Genomic DNA, 16,785 nt, shown 5'->3' with positions numbered 1-16,785 from the left:
TCTGGAAGGCGAGCGATGAAATATATACACCTATAGATGTGTGTAGCATTTCCCTCTGCTCCTTTGTAGTATTTCATGAAAGGAGCATCTTCAAGTAGATCCAAGTTTGCTTGGCAACCCTACAAGCATCAAAACAGGATTTTCCTTCAGGATAGGAGCAGAGATGACAAGGTTGAAAGGAGAAGCTGTGACATCCTGATGGATTCCATTGGGCTTGGGAATGACACCTAACTGGGGTTAGAAAGATCACCCTACTCTGGTGATGAACACTGGCTCTTCTTCTCCCCATCCTCAACCCAGATGTCAACGTGACTGTCACTAGCATTCCCTTAGCTTTGGGATAGAAGTTTATCCCAAATAGAAATTTCATTTGAACCAATGGCAAAGACTTGCATTTTCACACTTCCAGACACAGATGATGTCTGCACATTCTCCATGGTTTCAGCAGCCATGTGGAGTCTATGGCAGGACTTGGCCATGGGCATTGCCAATGACAGGAAGTAACAGAGATAGGGAACATGACTAACAATCATCTAGAACTCTCTGGGTTGTCAATCACAGGGAAATAAAACGAATTCAGACAATAAGGACTTTAAGAAGTCAAGGGGTGGCCGGGAATGTAGCCTAGTGGTAGAGTGCTCACCTCGCATGCACAAAGCCCTGGGTTCGATTCCTCAGTACCACATACACAGAAAAAGCTGGAAGTGGTGCTGTGGTTCAAGTGGCAGAGTGTTAGCTTTAAGCAAAAATGTCCAAGGACAGTGCCCAGGCCCTGAGTTCCAGCCCTACAACTGGCAAAACCACAAGGCAAAGCACGAGGAAAGGGGAGACCCCGCAGAAACATCAGGATCCTTCTGGTGGAGCAGAGGACCACAAGCACCCACCGTAGTCAGTGGCAGCTTGGGCCCGCTTCATTACATGAGGAACGACAGAGTATGTGTACTTTACTTTTTGTAAATGCAACAGCAGTGCCTTTTGTTCTAGTTTTCAGGAACCATTGCCTCTCCTGTCCGGGTCTGAACATTTTAGTCTGTCACTGCAAAATGACAGCCACTTGAACACATCCGCCTCAGTGTTCTGGAACACCGCAGCATGATAGCACTCAGTTTGAGTGGAGTCAGGAAGAGCTCTACTCTGATCCCAAGTATATCTCCTAGGAAGAACCAGCCTTGAGGCCACAGCACAGCGATAGCACTCTTGGTGCCACCTCTCATCTGTCACCATATGCACAGTAGAAGTAATTACCGTGATGATAATTAATATTAACTGAGCTATATGGGGAGCAGTGTTCTAAATACTATGAATTTACTCAAACTCACTTAATCTTCAACAGTGACCCCATTTATAAGATATTATTTCTATTCCTGAAGTTCCCTTATCTGCAGGCTGTGTACTCCAAGATCCTGTCTGCTTGCTTGAACTCATGAGTATAACCCTACATATGCTGTTTACTCCTACATATACACCTGATAAAATTGAACACTGATTAATACCACAGAGCCACTGGAACAGCGTGGTGTAATGAAAGTTACATGGACGTATGTTCTCTTGTTTCCAAACTCTCTTGTACTGCATTCGTCTGAGGCTAAGGCCGGGAGCTGCTACAGTGTCTACGTGATGAGATGAACTGAGTTGAGTGACCCAGGCACTGTGAGGTGGCCTTAGGCCACTGGTGACCATATCCTCTGATGCTGTGTCAGGAGGGTCGTCTGCTGAAGCATGACAGTGTGTGCAGGTAGCAGAGACAACATGATTACACTGGACAAAGAGGTGACTCACATCCTGGGCGGGACAGAGATGAGCAACACGATTTCATCACATTACTCAGACAGTGCACAGTTTAAAACTTGTACGAGTTATTTCTGGAATTTTCTCCTGCATATTTTCAGGCCATGGCTGCCCCTGGATAACAAGGACCACGGAAAGCACAGCCACAGACAGGGGGAACAGCTGGCTTGTTGTCACTGTCATTATTCTTGTTCTCCTCCCTCTTGACTGACACACCCGAGGCTAAAGTGAGGTAAAGACGCTTGGCCCACATGTCATGTCCCTGGAAAGCAGCCGCCCGGAGAGCCCAGAGAACATACCTTCCCTGTGGTGTGGCAATCTCCCCATTTCCCCATTTTAGGTCATTGAGATCCAAGAGGGCAGGATGAGTGAATTGAGGAAGAGAAACGGTGAGCTAAAGGGGGCAATGCCTCCAAGTCATTCTAGATTCTCTTTCCCAGTGCCATAGTCCAGCACCCGGCGGAGTCAGACTCTGCAGTGTGAGTGTGGGACGTCTGTCTGGCTTCTTCCATCAGACGCAGAGGCCTCTGCTGGGTCCTCTCACTGCCATTTGGGAATAGGCAAGGAGCACCAAGCATCCAGGAAGGAATTACATTGTCATCCTCCCTTGCTGGATTCAGCCAGGGGTTCTTATCCTGGCCTTGGTGGAGGCAGTGGAGGTGGTGAGGAGAATTTGAATACTTTCCCAGAGTGAGGAGGCAAACCCTATCTGACAGAGAAGACACATCTCTATTGACTTTTCACAAACCTTATGATAGTCTAGGTGGGTCGACACTTATCATAGCCCTTTAATCTGCCAAGCAGGATAATGTGTGCGCAGATAATTTATCCACTGTGAGATTGAAATGCTCAATTTGGAATAACTTTCCCTTCCCAGTAAATTGAGCATTACTCTGCGATTCTGAGGCAGGGAGAAAGCACAATTTGAAAGGCTTTGCAGAGCTCCTTTGTAATTAGTCTCAGCTTCCCTTGAATATTAATTTCCCCCTCGTTGCTTTCCAGTGATTTAGAGACTGTCACTAGAACAGCAGAGACGTACCCTGAGAAGGATGGCAGCCAGCACTGGGTCTCCAACACCTATTAGGAAGAAGTCTGCAGAACGCACGCACCCTCCGTCCCCCCGTGCAGGGCGTGCTTATCAGTGCAAACACTTTAATATTTATGCTAAGAGGATTGTCAGAAGCAGCTTCTGTTGCTTTAATTCTTGTTTTAAATAAATAATGAGAACATTTAAACACATTACTCTTCTCGGGGCCCTGAGGTCAGCTAATCTTATTATTTATGAAGTGATGTGCTACATAATAGTACTTAGTGCATGTTAACAGACGCTATTATCAGGGCCTGATGCAGAGAGCTGAAGATATATTGGAATGTTACATGTAATGTACGGCGGATTGAGTGCATAGGATGCCGGCAGAGCAATTAACCACATGTGAAAATAGGTGTAAAGTTGAAGTGTATTTTCCCCCTCTGGGGTCCCCTCACCATTAATAATTCCCCAGAGAAGAAGATGTCTTTGAGTTAGGGACCTTCTCTGCCATCAGGCCCTCAATGGGGCGAGGCTATCCCGTTCTTTGATCTCTTCATACTCACACAGCACAGGCAGAGGACTAATGAAAGTAATGACTACTTCTAATGGCTAAAGGCTGGGAGGCACAGGGGTGGGGCCTTTGTAGCCCTTCCCTGAAGCCTGAGCATTTGCTTTGGGTACACATATACACTCCCACTGCAAAGTGCTCCCACAGAGCAGAAGAGGTGCTCCTTCTTGGATACAATTTTCTTCCTTCTCTTTGGTTCTCTGTTTTTCCCCCCAATAAATAAAGCAAAAGCCAGAGAGCCTTCCCAGCCCAATTTTAAGTAAGCTCAAATCTGAGAGGTAGACACCTGCCAAGGTGTGCTGGTGATCGTGCCCCAACTTTTTTCCTAGGAGGCTATAATTTAGCCGCATATGATAATTAATTTCTCTACTATTGATGAATAATCCATTTAATAAAAAGCGTGATTTAAGTGTTTTCCTTAGGGACTAACTCTTGCTAGCCTCTTAATTTAATTTTGTGGAAGTTTCCCCCATCTATTCATCAGTGGAAATGATTATTAACCTCTATTTGCATATATCCTTATAAACCAGTCTCTCCTTGGAGTGCCTTTTTCTGAGCCTAGCAAGCTGGGACACTTGTAAATCTCCAGGATCTCCAAAGTCAATCCCGGCCTGTAATATTGTTTAATCTATTCTTGGATGTTTTAATGCAGTAAATTCAATTTAATCTTTCCCAGTAATCTAGTAATACATTGAAATCCCACAAACATTAAAATCTGATAATGGCTTAATCACACACTTTAAATAACAGTTGAGATAATGAAAAAATAATTCACCATTTTAAAGGCAGAGTCATAGCATTTCCCTGATGACAGGCCTTTCTGAAGTCACCCAAGATAACATAAATTTGGGAACTGAGAGGGGAAAAAAAATCAGAGTCCTAACACCAGAATCTAGCATTGTTTTCCTTCTTAGAAGCACCTACTTCCTGCCTAGAAAACTAACTTTTCCTCTCATCCCACAGATGTTGCTTTAGGGGAGCATTTGCCCATGTCTGTCTCCAGGTTTTTCATGAGTTTGGACCTTCTAGAAAATTCCCATAATGGATTAATTGCCTGTTCTTACTCTCACAGGTGCCAGGCCCGAATTGCCCGGAATTTGCCAGTGGATCAGAGACCAGACTGCCGACCATATTGGGAGAAGGATGACCCTGACATGCCTCTGCCCTTTGACCTCACTGACATCGTGTCTGAGCTCAAAGGTCAGCTTCTGGAAGCGAAGCACTAGAAGGAACATGAGTCTTAGATGAAGGAGGAAAAGTTATCTTTGACTTTTCTTCTCTAGTCTTGGTCAAGCACAGCTAGGCTTCTCCTGGCCCTTAGATTGTAGAACCAAGTCCCTGGTTAACACAGGTAGGAAATGAAACCTGTGAATGTCAAAATGTTGGAAAACAACACAGTATCATAGCCCTATTTAGTAGTAAATAGGAACTTCTTCTAGAAAATCCTTGCCCCCTTGAGATCTATGTGTATGTGTACGTAGGGTAGGGTGGGGGGCAGGGGGTGGGGTGGGGAGCCTTTCACCCGCCAAGGATAGCAACAGGAATACTCCCAGTCTAGAACACAGGTAATCTACTTTCCTCCTTGGCCAGCTGCCTTGGAGTCTTGAATTGGTCCCAGTTATCCCAGACGGCTTTTGACACCTCCCTCCGCATTTCTCCAGAAGCTGTACCATCCAGCAGGGTGACCACTAGCTAGCTGCGGCTACTCAGAATTAAAGCTGCTGTTAATGATAACTGACAATACCTTCCTCCCTCGTCCCAGTCACACTGAAAGTGCTTAACAGAGACTTGTGGCTGGTGACTACTGTTTTGGACAACACAGACATGCAATGTTTTCATCATTGAACAAAGCCCCCTAGGACAAGAAGTCTATAAAAAGTTTGAGAACAGGCTTTCCCTTTTCCAGTCCTGTGTTACCACTGTTCTCATGGGGCAGAAAGAAATGAAAGGAGTAGTGACTAAAGAATAGCCTCTTCTCTTCTCTGAAACAAGGCTCAGTAGGACAAACCTGGGAGCTCTGTGCTCCACACGCTGGAATGGGGAGGCGTTAACAAAGAAAACAAGGCCAAACTCCTGTCTTTACAGAGTTCCCCTGATCTTATGACAGGGACCTAGAGCTATTTGTGTTGCTTTGTGGATTTAACCAGCAGAGTACCTTCTTGTTTTCCCATTGCCATTTCATTGGCAACGTCAGGGCCTGAGGAAGGTCATGCAGAGTAGGGATTGAGCCTGGTTGTGGTTCTAGATGGGCTGGACTAAGACTGCATTAGTTTTAGAATCTTCTGTATATGCTTGTGCCTCTGTTTCTTCATCTGTATAATAGAAATGCTAAGGGCACCAGCTCCCAAGATAATCTAAGTGGTCTAGCGGGAGACTTTGAACATGTCTGGCACAATTTCTAGCCACGATTATCTGGGTACATACTGGATAAATTAGTGTTGTTATGTATCACTAAGCCGATCTTAGTTTTTCTCCCTCTTCCCCAGCCTGTGCCAGTGTTGTCTCATTGTGCTCCTGTCCTTTATTGCCCTCAGAAACTGTGACAGCAGTGAGCCCCTGTCTTCAGCCCATGGACTTCTCAAGTCGTTCCCAGTAGTTTAGAAGCTGAGAACACTCTCCTGCTGTCAGGACTCACTGGCTCAGAGCCCTCATCCATGCCCACAGAGTCAGCTGGGGAAAAGTCACATTCCACAAGGCAGCCAGGGTTTCCTGGTGGGGAGACTCAAGGCTCTCAGACCTTAGATTCAGTCCCTGATGACTTTGCACCTCAGTTTCCTCATCAGTAAAAGAGAAGTGTTGGGGGTCTTTGCAAAGATTAGATGCACAGGGAAGGAATATGTGGCACATGAGCTTCACACACACGTGCACACACAGAGCCCCTCACCCTTCAACTCAGTGTTTTTATTGAGCACCATGGTATTTCTTCTTTGTTATATTCCAATATAACAAAATATGAAAAGCTGGGAGATTTCACGTAAAATAAAATGCCTGCATTTTCTTTAAGACTCAGAACCCCTAGTAGTTCTAAGTTCCACGCTTGGCATGGTAAAAGCTCAGTAGGGTCCTCTGAAGTGGCCAGGACCTTCTGGGGTTTGCCAAGATGCTGTTGCTCCCCGTTATCACTTAATATAACTCTGGCCTGCCCCCCCCCACTTTATGTCAATGCTTGCTTGTGCCTCAGTAGTCGGATCAGTAATGTTTAGTGCTTACCGCAATATATGCATATTCTTATAAGTTGTATTCACAAGCTGCTTGTATTAATATGTTATGTGCACCATTAAGCATTCAAATACTTCAAATAAAGATAGAAAAAGATGAGCTCCGACACCTGTGCTTTTCTTGCTCATCAGTGTAAAGGCCTGCTGCACTGGCATGGGGGGGGTCTGTGGGTGGAGGGAAGCCATTAACAAATTCTCAAGGTATAACCAAGGGATGGAAGAGGAGTTGGAGAAGCCATTACCTTAACGGAACCCAAGAGACAAGATCGCATTTTCCAGAAGAAAGATGGCTTCCAGGCGGCATATTTAAACCTTACCATGAAATGGGCAAGGAGGTGGAAGGTGGAACTTGAAGTAGGTAGAAGGGCCGAAGGTGAGAGACAATAGAAAGGTGGCTGGTGGGGAGCTCACCGTCTTATAGCCTGCCAGGCTGTAAGCTGGGTGAGACTGCTGGGAGCATGGGCCCAGGGACCCTACACCTGTACGGCTGAGAATAGGTGAGGTGCCCAGCCAGACGTATTCCTGCTCCTCTGGGACTCCCTCCTCGTGGAGTCCCAGCTTCCTTGGGAAAAGTGACCCAAGACATGCCTTCATCCCGAGGGCTTCAGACCTGCCTTCCTCATTCTCAACACCAGCAGTATGGGATGACCTGGAATCCAAACACACTGCTTCACCTCCACAGGCTACCAGGCTTCTTAGGAGCCTGGGTACCTGGTGTGGCTGGGGTTAAGCCCGGGACAGAAGTGGAGAGAGGAGAGATAGGAAAGCGCTTTCTGGGAATGGGAACTGCAGTCCCCAGGGGAGTTGGAAGAAAGAGTGGCTCAAGGAAAGAAAACGACCCTAGTGACCGAGGGAAGGAGCCTGGCCCAGCAGCCCCAGCCGAGTCAGAAATGGCTCTGTGCTCTGGCGTTTGCTCTCTCCCGCCCTGGGAAATGCAGAGGGTTTGGTGCAGACACACCTGGAGTGCTGGGCAAGGTAGTTTTATGCTGTAATTGGTCACTCTGACCGCTTCCTGGTGCCAAGCGGTGCTGCATGGGTGGGGTGGGGTGCCGACAGTAAGCGCCTGTTGTTTGCAATTCCTGCTGAGCAACACACCCATTCACTCACAGCCACAGCCATGTCTCCTCTCCCGCAGCCGCCGGCCCAAGTGAGTATTTTAGACAGCAAAGGGCTGGGTCATGGCACTGCTTATGACACGGTTTCAGTAATAAGCTTCTAAATCATCACTAAGTCAGCGGAGGGATGCTGGAAATGAGATCCCACTGGCCCTGTTAATGGACGCCCGCGCTCAGGAGACATTTCGTGTATTTCAGGGAAGGTTATTTTCCAGTGCAGCTTCTTTTCCTCTGCTCTAGTTAAAGCTGTTTTTTTTGTTTGTTTGTTTTTTTAACCACTGGGTAAATTGCATACATTTGGACCAGTGCCACACTAAATGCTGTTTACTTTGGAGATCTGTCAGAGGCGAGCACATGAAGACAAGAGGATTCGGATTTGAAAAAACGACTCTCATCCAAACAGATTGAGATGGAGCGAGGCGGTGCGGATTAAAATGCGCCGAGGTGGTAACGCTGCTCATCCAGTTTGCCTTTGTTACTCTGTGATTAAATGGTATTTTTAATTAAGTTTCATTGGGAGCCATAGGTATCGCCGTGGTGAAATCAATTTGACAACCATAAAGGGGGAGGGAAGGCTTGGGATGGTTGTAATGACTAGGACTGACTGCAGCAGTGAGAGAGGGGGGGGAAGGGGGGGAGGGGAGAGAGGGAGGGGGCGGCTCTGAGGATGAGCAGGGAGCTGGCCAAGGAGCCCTAATGATGGCACACTGGGCTGCTTTAGTGCTGCGGAGGTGGGCTTCAGGGAAAGAACAGCCCTCTCTCAATGGCCTGAGACACCCCAATATATTCCACAGACAACTGGAAAGTCTGGGTCTCTCTTGATTTTCTTATGAACAAAGAAAATACGGGTGTCCTCCCACATTATCCCCAATACACTTTCTGCAGCCCAGTCCCCATTATTCTCATCCTGCTGCCCCATTCTCAAACAGCACAATTCTGATCTCTGCCCCCCTCACACACACACCCAGTGCCTTGTGGAGGCCAGTTCTTCCTGATATCTAGCCTTGATCCTGCCTCTCCCCATCCCCAATGTTTATCCATCCACTTACTACCCATCAGATCCCCCAATCCCGGCAAGTTCTAAGTGGCAATGGAGGTTTCTGTTAGACTTCTACCATCTGTCGTGCTTTTGTGACCACAAAGCCACCACCCCTTCACACCTCTGTTTTCCCTTCTAAGAAATGGGAATGCGACTCAGAACCACATGAGATCCTGAAGTTCAGTAAGTCAGGTGCGAATAAAACAGCTCCACCAAGGCCCAGTGCGCTTGGGTCTACCCTGAGGTCCCAGCTGCTCTCTTTTGTGTTATTTTAATTAGAGCATATTAATTTTACAAAGAGGTTTTGTTGTGCCCTTTTCATCCGTGTATATCATATCCTCTGATCAAATTCACCCCCTCTTCCTTCCTTTCCTTGTTTGTTTGTTTGTTTGTTGTGCATACAAGTCCTGGGCCTGGGTGCTGTTGCAGAGCTTTTTTGCTCAAGACTAACACTCTACCACGAGAGCCACAGCTGTACTTCAAGATTTTTCTTTTCTTTTCTTTTTTTTCTGGTCTTCTTTTTGGTAGTTAATTAGAGAGAACAATCTCCTGGACTTTCCTGCCCAGGCTGGCTTTGAATTGCAATCCTCAGTAGCTAGGATCACAGTTGTGTGCCACTGGCATCTGGTTCTATTATTTCCTTCTCCCTCTGCCTATCTTTCTTTGAAAGAGTTAACAATCTTTTATTATTCCATTTTCCTACTGCTACCATAATTCCCCGCTCCCTGCAATCAAGGCTTGGAGACTCAAGCCGATCGCCTGGCTTCTCAGCGTTCCTATTTGGGGACAATGAAAAGGCTTCACCACCATCTGCGTGATCTCTGTCACCTATGGCCACCAGGAATAGGAAGTTAACACTTGTGCCCAGCTTAGTAACCATGCTATGCATCTAAATGATGATCATCAGTGGAATCTTGCCTGACATACTCGACAGGCCCAGAGTAGAGACGGGAGAGCTGTAGACTGTTAAGAAGGCTAAGCACCTCCCCATCCTGTGTTATCCAACTTGCTATTCATGGCTGCCATTTTTTTTCCCCTAGGCAGATGGCCTGGAACTTCTTATAAATGAGATACTATGAAAAATGATTCCCCAGAACTGCCATTACCACAGGCAGATTAGGTCACCCTTGCAATTTTAGATTTGCTTAAAAACATTGCTCCCACCACCTTCTAATGGATAATCTGTGTACAACAATTGTTTATTGACTGAGACTGTCTAAGTACGAGGGTCAGGCTATGGCGAGGGGAGGGAAGTGTTAATTAACTGCCAGCATCAGAAGCCATGATTCTTTTCCAATGGTGCAGTTCATGACTTCGTTCACATTTACTTTTCATCAGTCCTGAAAGAATCGAGGTGAAATAGTTCCTCCACACACATGTGTCAGGCTAAATGGATAGCAGCAGATACAGATCTGTTTGCCTGTCTGCACTTGCCTTTAGACAAAATTCATCAATTTTACAAAAGCCACCGACTAAACATGGCACTCATACTAATGAAGTGTTTCCAGCCCTGCTTTTCCCTCTGGGTTTTAATCTGTAAATGTGGTGGCTTCCTGCTGAGAGACATGAAGTCCTGGCCTGGGACATGCTCTGTGCTCTCTTGTTGAGGACACAAAGGCCAAGACTAGTCTGTGGGAGTTTAAGACAAGTGCAGGGATCCTGAACACTGGTTGCTGACCATATCATGATCCCTCCACAGTCTTTCCCAGTGCTCCACATCAGAATGAGACCACCAGTAATGGCACCCAGTTTTGAAGGCTCCTTGCTGGTCCTTCTCAGCCTCTGAGCCAGAGAGATCCCACAAGTAGAACTCATTCCAGCCCTGTACACTCTGGGCATTTTCTGGCAGTTGAAGGATAGTGTAAGCACAAAATCCAAAGAGCGATGCTTACTGTTAATCATCATGAAGCCAGCCTGGTGGATCACACCTGTAATCCCAGCTATAGGGGAGACAGAGGTTAGGGTGATCATTAAGGCTTAAAGTAGTGAGACTCCCATCTCAACACAAAAGCATGTGTGACGCTCTGTGCCTGTTGCCCTCTATTTGGGAGGCACAAATGGGTGGAAGGAAGATGGTATAAGCTGGCCCTGAAAAAAAAAAAATGGACAACTTCTCTGTTAAAAAAATTAAGTGAAAAATGATTGGGGCTGAGGGCACAGCTCAAGTGGTAGAGCACCTATCGAACAAGCCCTAAGCTCAAACCTCAGTCCTGCCAAAACAAAAACCATCATGAAAGCAATCTAACTGCCTGTGTAATGGAAGGCTTTCCACATGTTTATGACTTCTGATTAGGCAAGGCCCATCTGACAAGAGCTGCAGATGGCTTGTTCTTGAGGCTACAACAAGCAACCCAGGGCACCTTTTGTACAGGAATTGTCACAATGAATTAAGCTAAGCTCTCCTCTTTCCTTTCTTCAGACTCCATACTGTCTGCAGAAAATGCCAGGCCTGAGTCCAGGTATGTTTAGCCCTCTGTAAAATGATCCTGGAACCTCAGACTCACAGGTGAGGGAGCCAGCTTTCATTTGCTTCTTTGCAAACCTTGCCATCCCCACTGGAAAACTCAGTGTGGCTTTCAAAGAGAGGATTGAGTTTTTCACTTCGGAGCAAGCGCAGTTAACCTGCCAACCCCCAGGGCCCACAAGGGATGAATCAATTTCTCAGAGCAGCAAAAGTGATCACTGGTAACTCATCCAACACTGAAAACCAGACCTCTGGCCACCTCCTCCCCCCCCCCCTCCTGCCGCCAATCCTTCAGACAGATGTCCACTTGATTATGCCTTGATTACAGTCAGGAGCAGAGCACCCAGGTAGAGAGAGCCCCATTGTCCTCCGGTGTTCCAGCCGGGGTCAGGCGAAAGGATACCAATGGACATGTGAACAATCAAGCCCTGTTTACCGGGGACGTTTTGTGTTCTCTTCTCCAAATCAAAACAGAGTTTAGCAGACAGCGTATTTCATACATGCCCCTTGATCAATGGGATGGTCTGTCAGAAGCCATTAAAGCCGCCATTAGCTTGAATGCATTCAAAGCTAAACCCTTGGATCATTTAAGGCCGCAGTGATTGTTTTTAATATACTGTACATTGATTTCTCCCTGGGAGCAGCAACGTAAGTTTGAAACTAAGTGTGTGTGACTCCGGCTCCATTTGCTGTCTCCAGTCCTGCATGAGCAACATGCTCTTTCATTTGGCTAAAAATGCCTGTGTCTAGTTTTCAAAGGGCTGCATACCCCCGTTAGCTTTCCCAAGGTTTAGATGGGGTCGTTGGTTGTTCCTGTTGTTGTTGTTTTTTTTTTTTCCTGGAGTTTTCTCCTGTTTCTTTGTTCCCATTAAGTGAGCCGTGCGTGCAGAATGGGTGAGGCCTCCCTGCCAAGGGCCTCACGTGAAAAGAAGATGAGCAAAATTTTTCTGAAAGCATGAAGCCCAGCTGAAGCCAAATTCCAAGTGAGTTTGACAGCAGGGGACCAGTAAAAGTCTATTCCCAGCACCATGCAAGAGTCCTGGGGCCCTCGTACTGGGCTTGGCCTGTTGAACAGAAGATATTTGGGAAAAGCCAGGTGAGGAAGCACACACACTATCTCCTTGCCAATTCCTGCCAGTATCCACGTTAGGGCAGAATCCATTCAGCCCTAGAATGGATTCTTCTAGTAAGTCCTTGCTGGCTCTTTCCTAAATACTAGGCCCTGTACCACGACCCTGTCCTCCAAGCTCTTACCTCCAACTGGCTACCTGGTTTAAGATTCCATTGCCAAATTGTCTCCTAAAGTTTTTCTGCCATCAGCTCACAGGTGAAGCCATGGAGGCCCAGAGAAGGGTGAGCTATTTAAAGGGAAATAGGGAAGTTGGATTTCGGTGAAATTTGGGAGGAAAAGGAACATTCTCAAGCTCACCTCCAGACAACCACAGGTCTGTAAGGAGTTGTGTTTGGCAGGAAGGCTTCTTCCTTCTCTAAATTCTACCCTGCAAAGGAACAATTTTGTCACTCTGGAAAACTATGCTTTTTTTTCTCCCTCCTTGGGCCACAAAAACCTACCTGATTTGGGTGATTTCAACTACCCTAGCACACAATCATGAAACAGGTACCAGGAGTCAACATGCAAAATTCAGATCAGGTGAAACCACTGTAGTAAATAAAACCTGGAATAGGAAACAGAGAAGGAGCCACAGCCTGTATGATTCGTTTTCTTGGGATGCAGCTTTCTTGCAGTCACCTACCCAGCCTCAGCCAGTCACTATCACTAGGGACAAATCTGTACAGGGACAGGTTTGCTGATCTAGAATGTCACTGAGAAGACTGTTGGATCATTCACAATCAGGCCAAGTGATGAACATTGTATCCAGGTAAGTTGGTTTGTTTATAGTATTGCATTTGAACTCAAAGCCTCGTGCTTGCTAGGCACATGAGCCACATACACCAGTTCTTTTTCTTTTAAGTATTTTTGCGCCAGCGCCTCCCACTTTATCCTTACACCACATTTAGACCACAATCCTCCTACCTGTGCCTCCTGTCGCACTGGGATTACAGGTGAGAACCATTGTATCGGACCTGGTGCCTGCCTCTTAGTAATTGTTCGATGCATCTAAATTACAACAGCAACTATTTCATGGTATCGCAACCAAAATATATATGCCAAGAAAATGAAAACTAATCAATAATGACTAGGAATTTAAAAAAGAAATAGAGTATGGAACAATGCCCACGGCTATGTCTGAGATAGAGACACTTGAGCTAGGTAGGGAGCAGACCGGGGTTGCCCTCTCAAGAGGGCAGGGACGGGAGGGGAAAACTGGGGGAAAGCAAAGGAAGGGGTGACATTGTCCCCCCACCAAAAGTACTCTTTACCTGACTTATGAAATGATTACCTCTCTGGATAACATCTTAATAACAATAAAATTATATATTTAAAAAAAAGAGGGCCAGGCATGGTGGCTCATGCCTGTAATCCTAGCTACTCAGGAGGCTGAGATCTGAGAATCACAGTTCAAAGCCAGCCCAGTCAGAGGTGTTTGTGAGAATCTTATCTCCAATTAATAAACAGAAAACCAGAAGTGGCACTGTGATTCAAGTGGTAGAACACTAGCCTTGAGCTGAAGAGTTCAGAGACAGTGCCCAGGCCCACATTTCAAACCCCATGACCGACAAACAAAAAAAAAGAAGGCAGAGAAGCCCCTTCGGCTTCTAGTCCCAGCCTCTTGTGCAGACAGAGCTGCAGGCGAGCAGACTGAAGCTGGGTCCTCCACAGAGAACAACTCCACGGACCGGCGAGGACCAGGACATTGAGCCCTGTAATACTGAGGCAGCACTCAGAGAGTCTTGATGCCTCCTTAGGAGAGATGGCCACCTGGTCTGTGGTTCCAGGGGGCTAAAATCGATCCTTCTTGCTCTGCCCAGAAGCTCCTGCTCTGAGGATTTCCATGATGAAATTGCATCCCTTGGTTCCCTTCCTCCCCTTCCATGGTCACAACTGAGAACACAGCGAGCTGGCTGTGTGGGGAGCCTCTGCCTCCATTGCTTCTCCAGCACCCAATGAGCAGCGTGACCTCCTCCCCTGGTCCCCTGGAGCCTCCTTACCATTGTACCCCTCGAATCATCTCAATTCACTCCATGCTGCTTGTTTTCAGTTATTAAGTCACCAACGTGTTCCATTTTATGTATCAAAGACCAGAGGACAAAAATCAGACAGGATCAGATCTTTCCATATTTATCAGCCAATCCCAGGTAACTTTTGTCTCATACATCACAGTGCTCGTTAATCACTTGTTGACAATTTCCTGGACCAGAATTAATCTAGTGCTTTCTACTCCTGCTCTCCAAACCATCCCAGAATGGGTACCCGTGACTCACGCCTATAACCTTAGCTGAAATTTGACGATGAAGGTTTGAAGCCAGCTATGGTAGGAAAGACCCTGAGAGGCTTATCTCCAGTTAATCACCAAAAGGCCAGAAGTGAAGCTGTGGTTCAAGTAGTGGAGCACTAGCCTTGAGCAGAAAAGTTCAAGCCCAGAACTTGGCCTTCCCCCCAAAATGCTCACTCAGACCTGATCCCTTCCTTGGCTTTTCTGATTATAAAACTATAAGACCAATGTCCTGTGGCTCTGACAGCCCCAGAACTATTGGGTAAGTTGGCCAGGATCTTGATGCAATTTCAGCAGCAGGCAAGAGAATAAGGTTAACCAGGGACAGCGGCTCTCATCTATAATCTTTGCTGCTTGGAGGCTAAGGTTGGGAGGATCATGGTTTGAGGCCAGCCTGGGCAAAAAGTTCACTAGGTCTCATTTCAACTAATAAAAAGCTGGATGCAGTGCCACATACCTGTCATCACAGCTATGTAGAAAGTATAAAAAAAGGTTATGATCAGACATGTGAACTGATATTTAAAAATGAAAGCAGAAGTAGCTGGGGGGGCAGGGTGGAGAGGATTGCTCAAGGAGTAGAACTTGTCAACACAAAGCTACACATTCAACCCCAGTACCACCACCAAAATAATAATAATAATCATAATAAGTTGAGAGAGGGTGGGGTAAGGAAGAACGTGATCAGAAGAATTAGTGCCCCCGATGACAATACATAATCAAAAAGGTGCTGGCCAGGCACACAGTGGCTCACACCTATAATCCTAATTACTCAGGAGGCTGAGATCTGAGGTTTGCCGTTCAAAAGTCGGGGTGGGGGGAGGAAGAAAGCTGAGCTGTGAGCTTAAATGGTAGAGCACTAACTTTGAGCAAACAAAGCTCAGGGACAGTGCATAGGCCTGGGTATCAGGCCTTAGGACCAGCATACATGCATATGCACACACAAAATGCTTCGATAGCTGAGTTGAGCACCTACTATCCAAGCTGGAAGTCAAGGCTTGGGATCTACAGGTGTTCTGGGCTGTATCTGGAGTTAAAGGGAGCCAAGGACACACCCCAGGAAGGACACACAGTCCCCTAGGAGGGAGGAGGGCCTACGAGAGCTCCACAGAGCAAAATGTTCAAAGTTTCAGTGGATGGAGGCAGAAAGAAGCTCAGTAGCATGGATTTGTGGCACTGAGTTCAGATCCCACTGTTCTGGGGTCTCCAGGCTACCCGGCCTGTGAGGGTCCTTTAGAAACATTTAGCTGGAGAATTCAAGTTACTTGTGCTCAGCAATCATGCACTAACAAGAGGCAAACCTGCCAGGTTGGGGTGCAGATGAGAACAATCAGACCTCACGTTTAACCCCACAGCTTCTAAATACACACTAAGCCACATTGGCTTCCCACCTGAAGAATGGCGATCTTGCTCCGCCCGGGCAGAAGCCCATGCAGGTATTTCTCCAAACACGTCAAAGAGGTGGCACAGCAATACAGGAAAAGGTGAGCCACATCATGGGGCCTTTGAGAAACTGCAAACTGAAGCCACCATGAGTGATTATCACATATTTACCACTGTGACTTTACCTCCATGTGCAGGTAAGAAAGGAGAGATTCAGCCACTGCTACATTCCTGGTAGATGCAGGTGATAGTCTAGCCACCCTGAAAACTGCATTGGTGATTTCTTTTTGTGCCAGTATTGGGATTTGAAATCTGGGCCGCATACTCTCACTTGCCTTTCTCGCATATGGCTGGTGCTCTACCACTTGAACCATGCCTTGAGCCTAGGCATTTTCCCTCATCAAATGGAGATCCAACCTCACAGACTTTTTTGCCTGATCCAACTCCATAATCTTTAAGGTCTCAGCCTCCTGAATAGCTGGGCATGAGCCACCTTTTTGCATAACCGTTTAGAATCTCTTTCTTTTCTTTTCTCATGTTTCTGCCTCTCTGGTGCTTGCTGAGGGATTTCTTAGCTTTTGAGATTGCTAAAAGAAAAAAACAATTCTCCTCCAGACCTCCATAGTGACTCTGCCTTTGAAAACCGATATCATCGAAGTGAATTCTAGTGGAAATTTGGGGCTTGCTGGCTGCCCCGGGCAGTTTGCATTTAAACAAGTTGTGACTTTAGTTTAAGAATTTGACTTGCAGGGTAATAGATCTGAAGCAGGAGATGATGTATAGACTGT

At 46.5% G+C, this 16,785-nt stretch overlaps 1 protein-coding gene across 1 annotated transcript in view; it reads left to right on the top strand.

The window, feature by feature from the left end:
• Fto (FTO alpha-ketoglutarate dependent dioxygenase) overlaps nucleotides 1-6,689 on the top strand; it is a 370,741-nt gene extending 364,052 nt beyond the window's left edge. The window contains exon 9 of the mRNA XM_090357633.1: nucleotides 4,459-6,689. Coding sequence (XP_090213759.1) covers nucleotides 4,459-4,612 — 154 coding nt within the window. The 3' untranslated portion in view covers nucleotides 4,613-6,689. The remainder of the gene's footprint in view (nucleotides 1-4,458) is intronic.
• The last annotated feature ends 10,096 nt before the right edge of the window (nucleotides 6,690-16,785 follow it).

This window comes from Megascapheus bottae, chromosome 24, assembly GCF_031878675.1.
Source record: "Megascapheus bottae isolate mThoBot1 chromosome 24, mThoBot2.hap1, whole genome shotgun sequence".
Taxonomy (NCBI): domain Eukaryota; kingdom Metazoa; phylum Chordata; class Mammalia; order Rodentia; family Geomyidae; genus Megascapheus; species Megascapheus bottae.
This window is presented reverse-complemented; position numbering and strand designations above follow the sequence as displayed.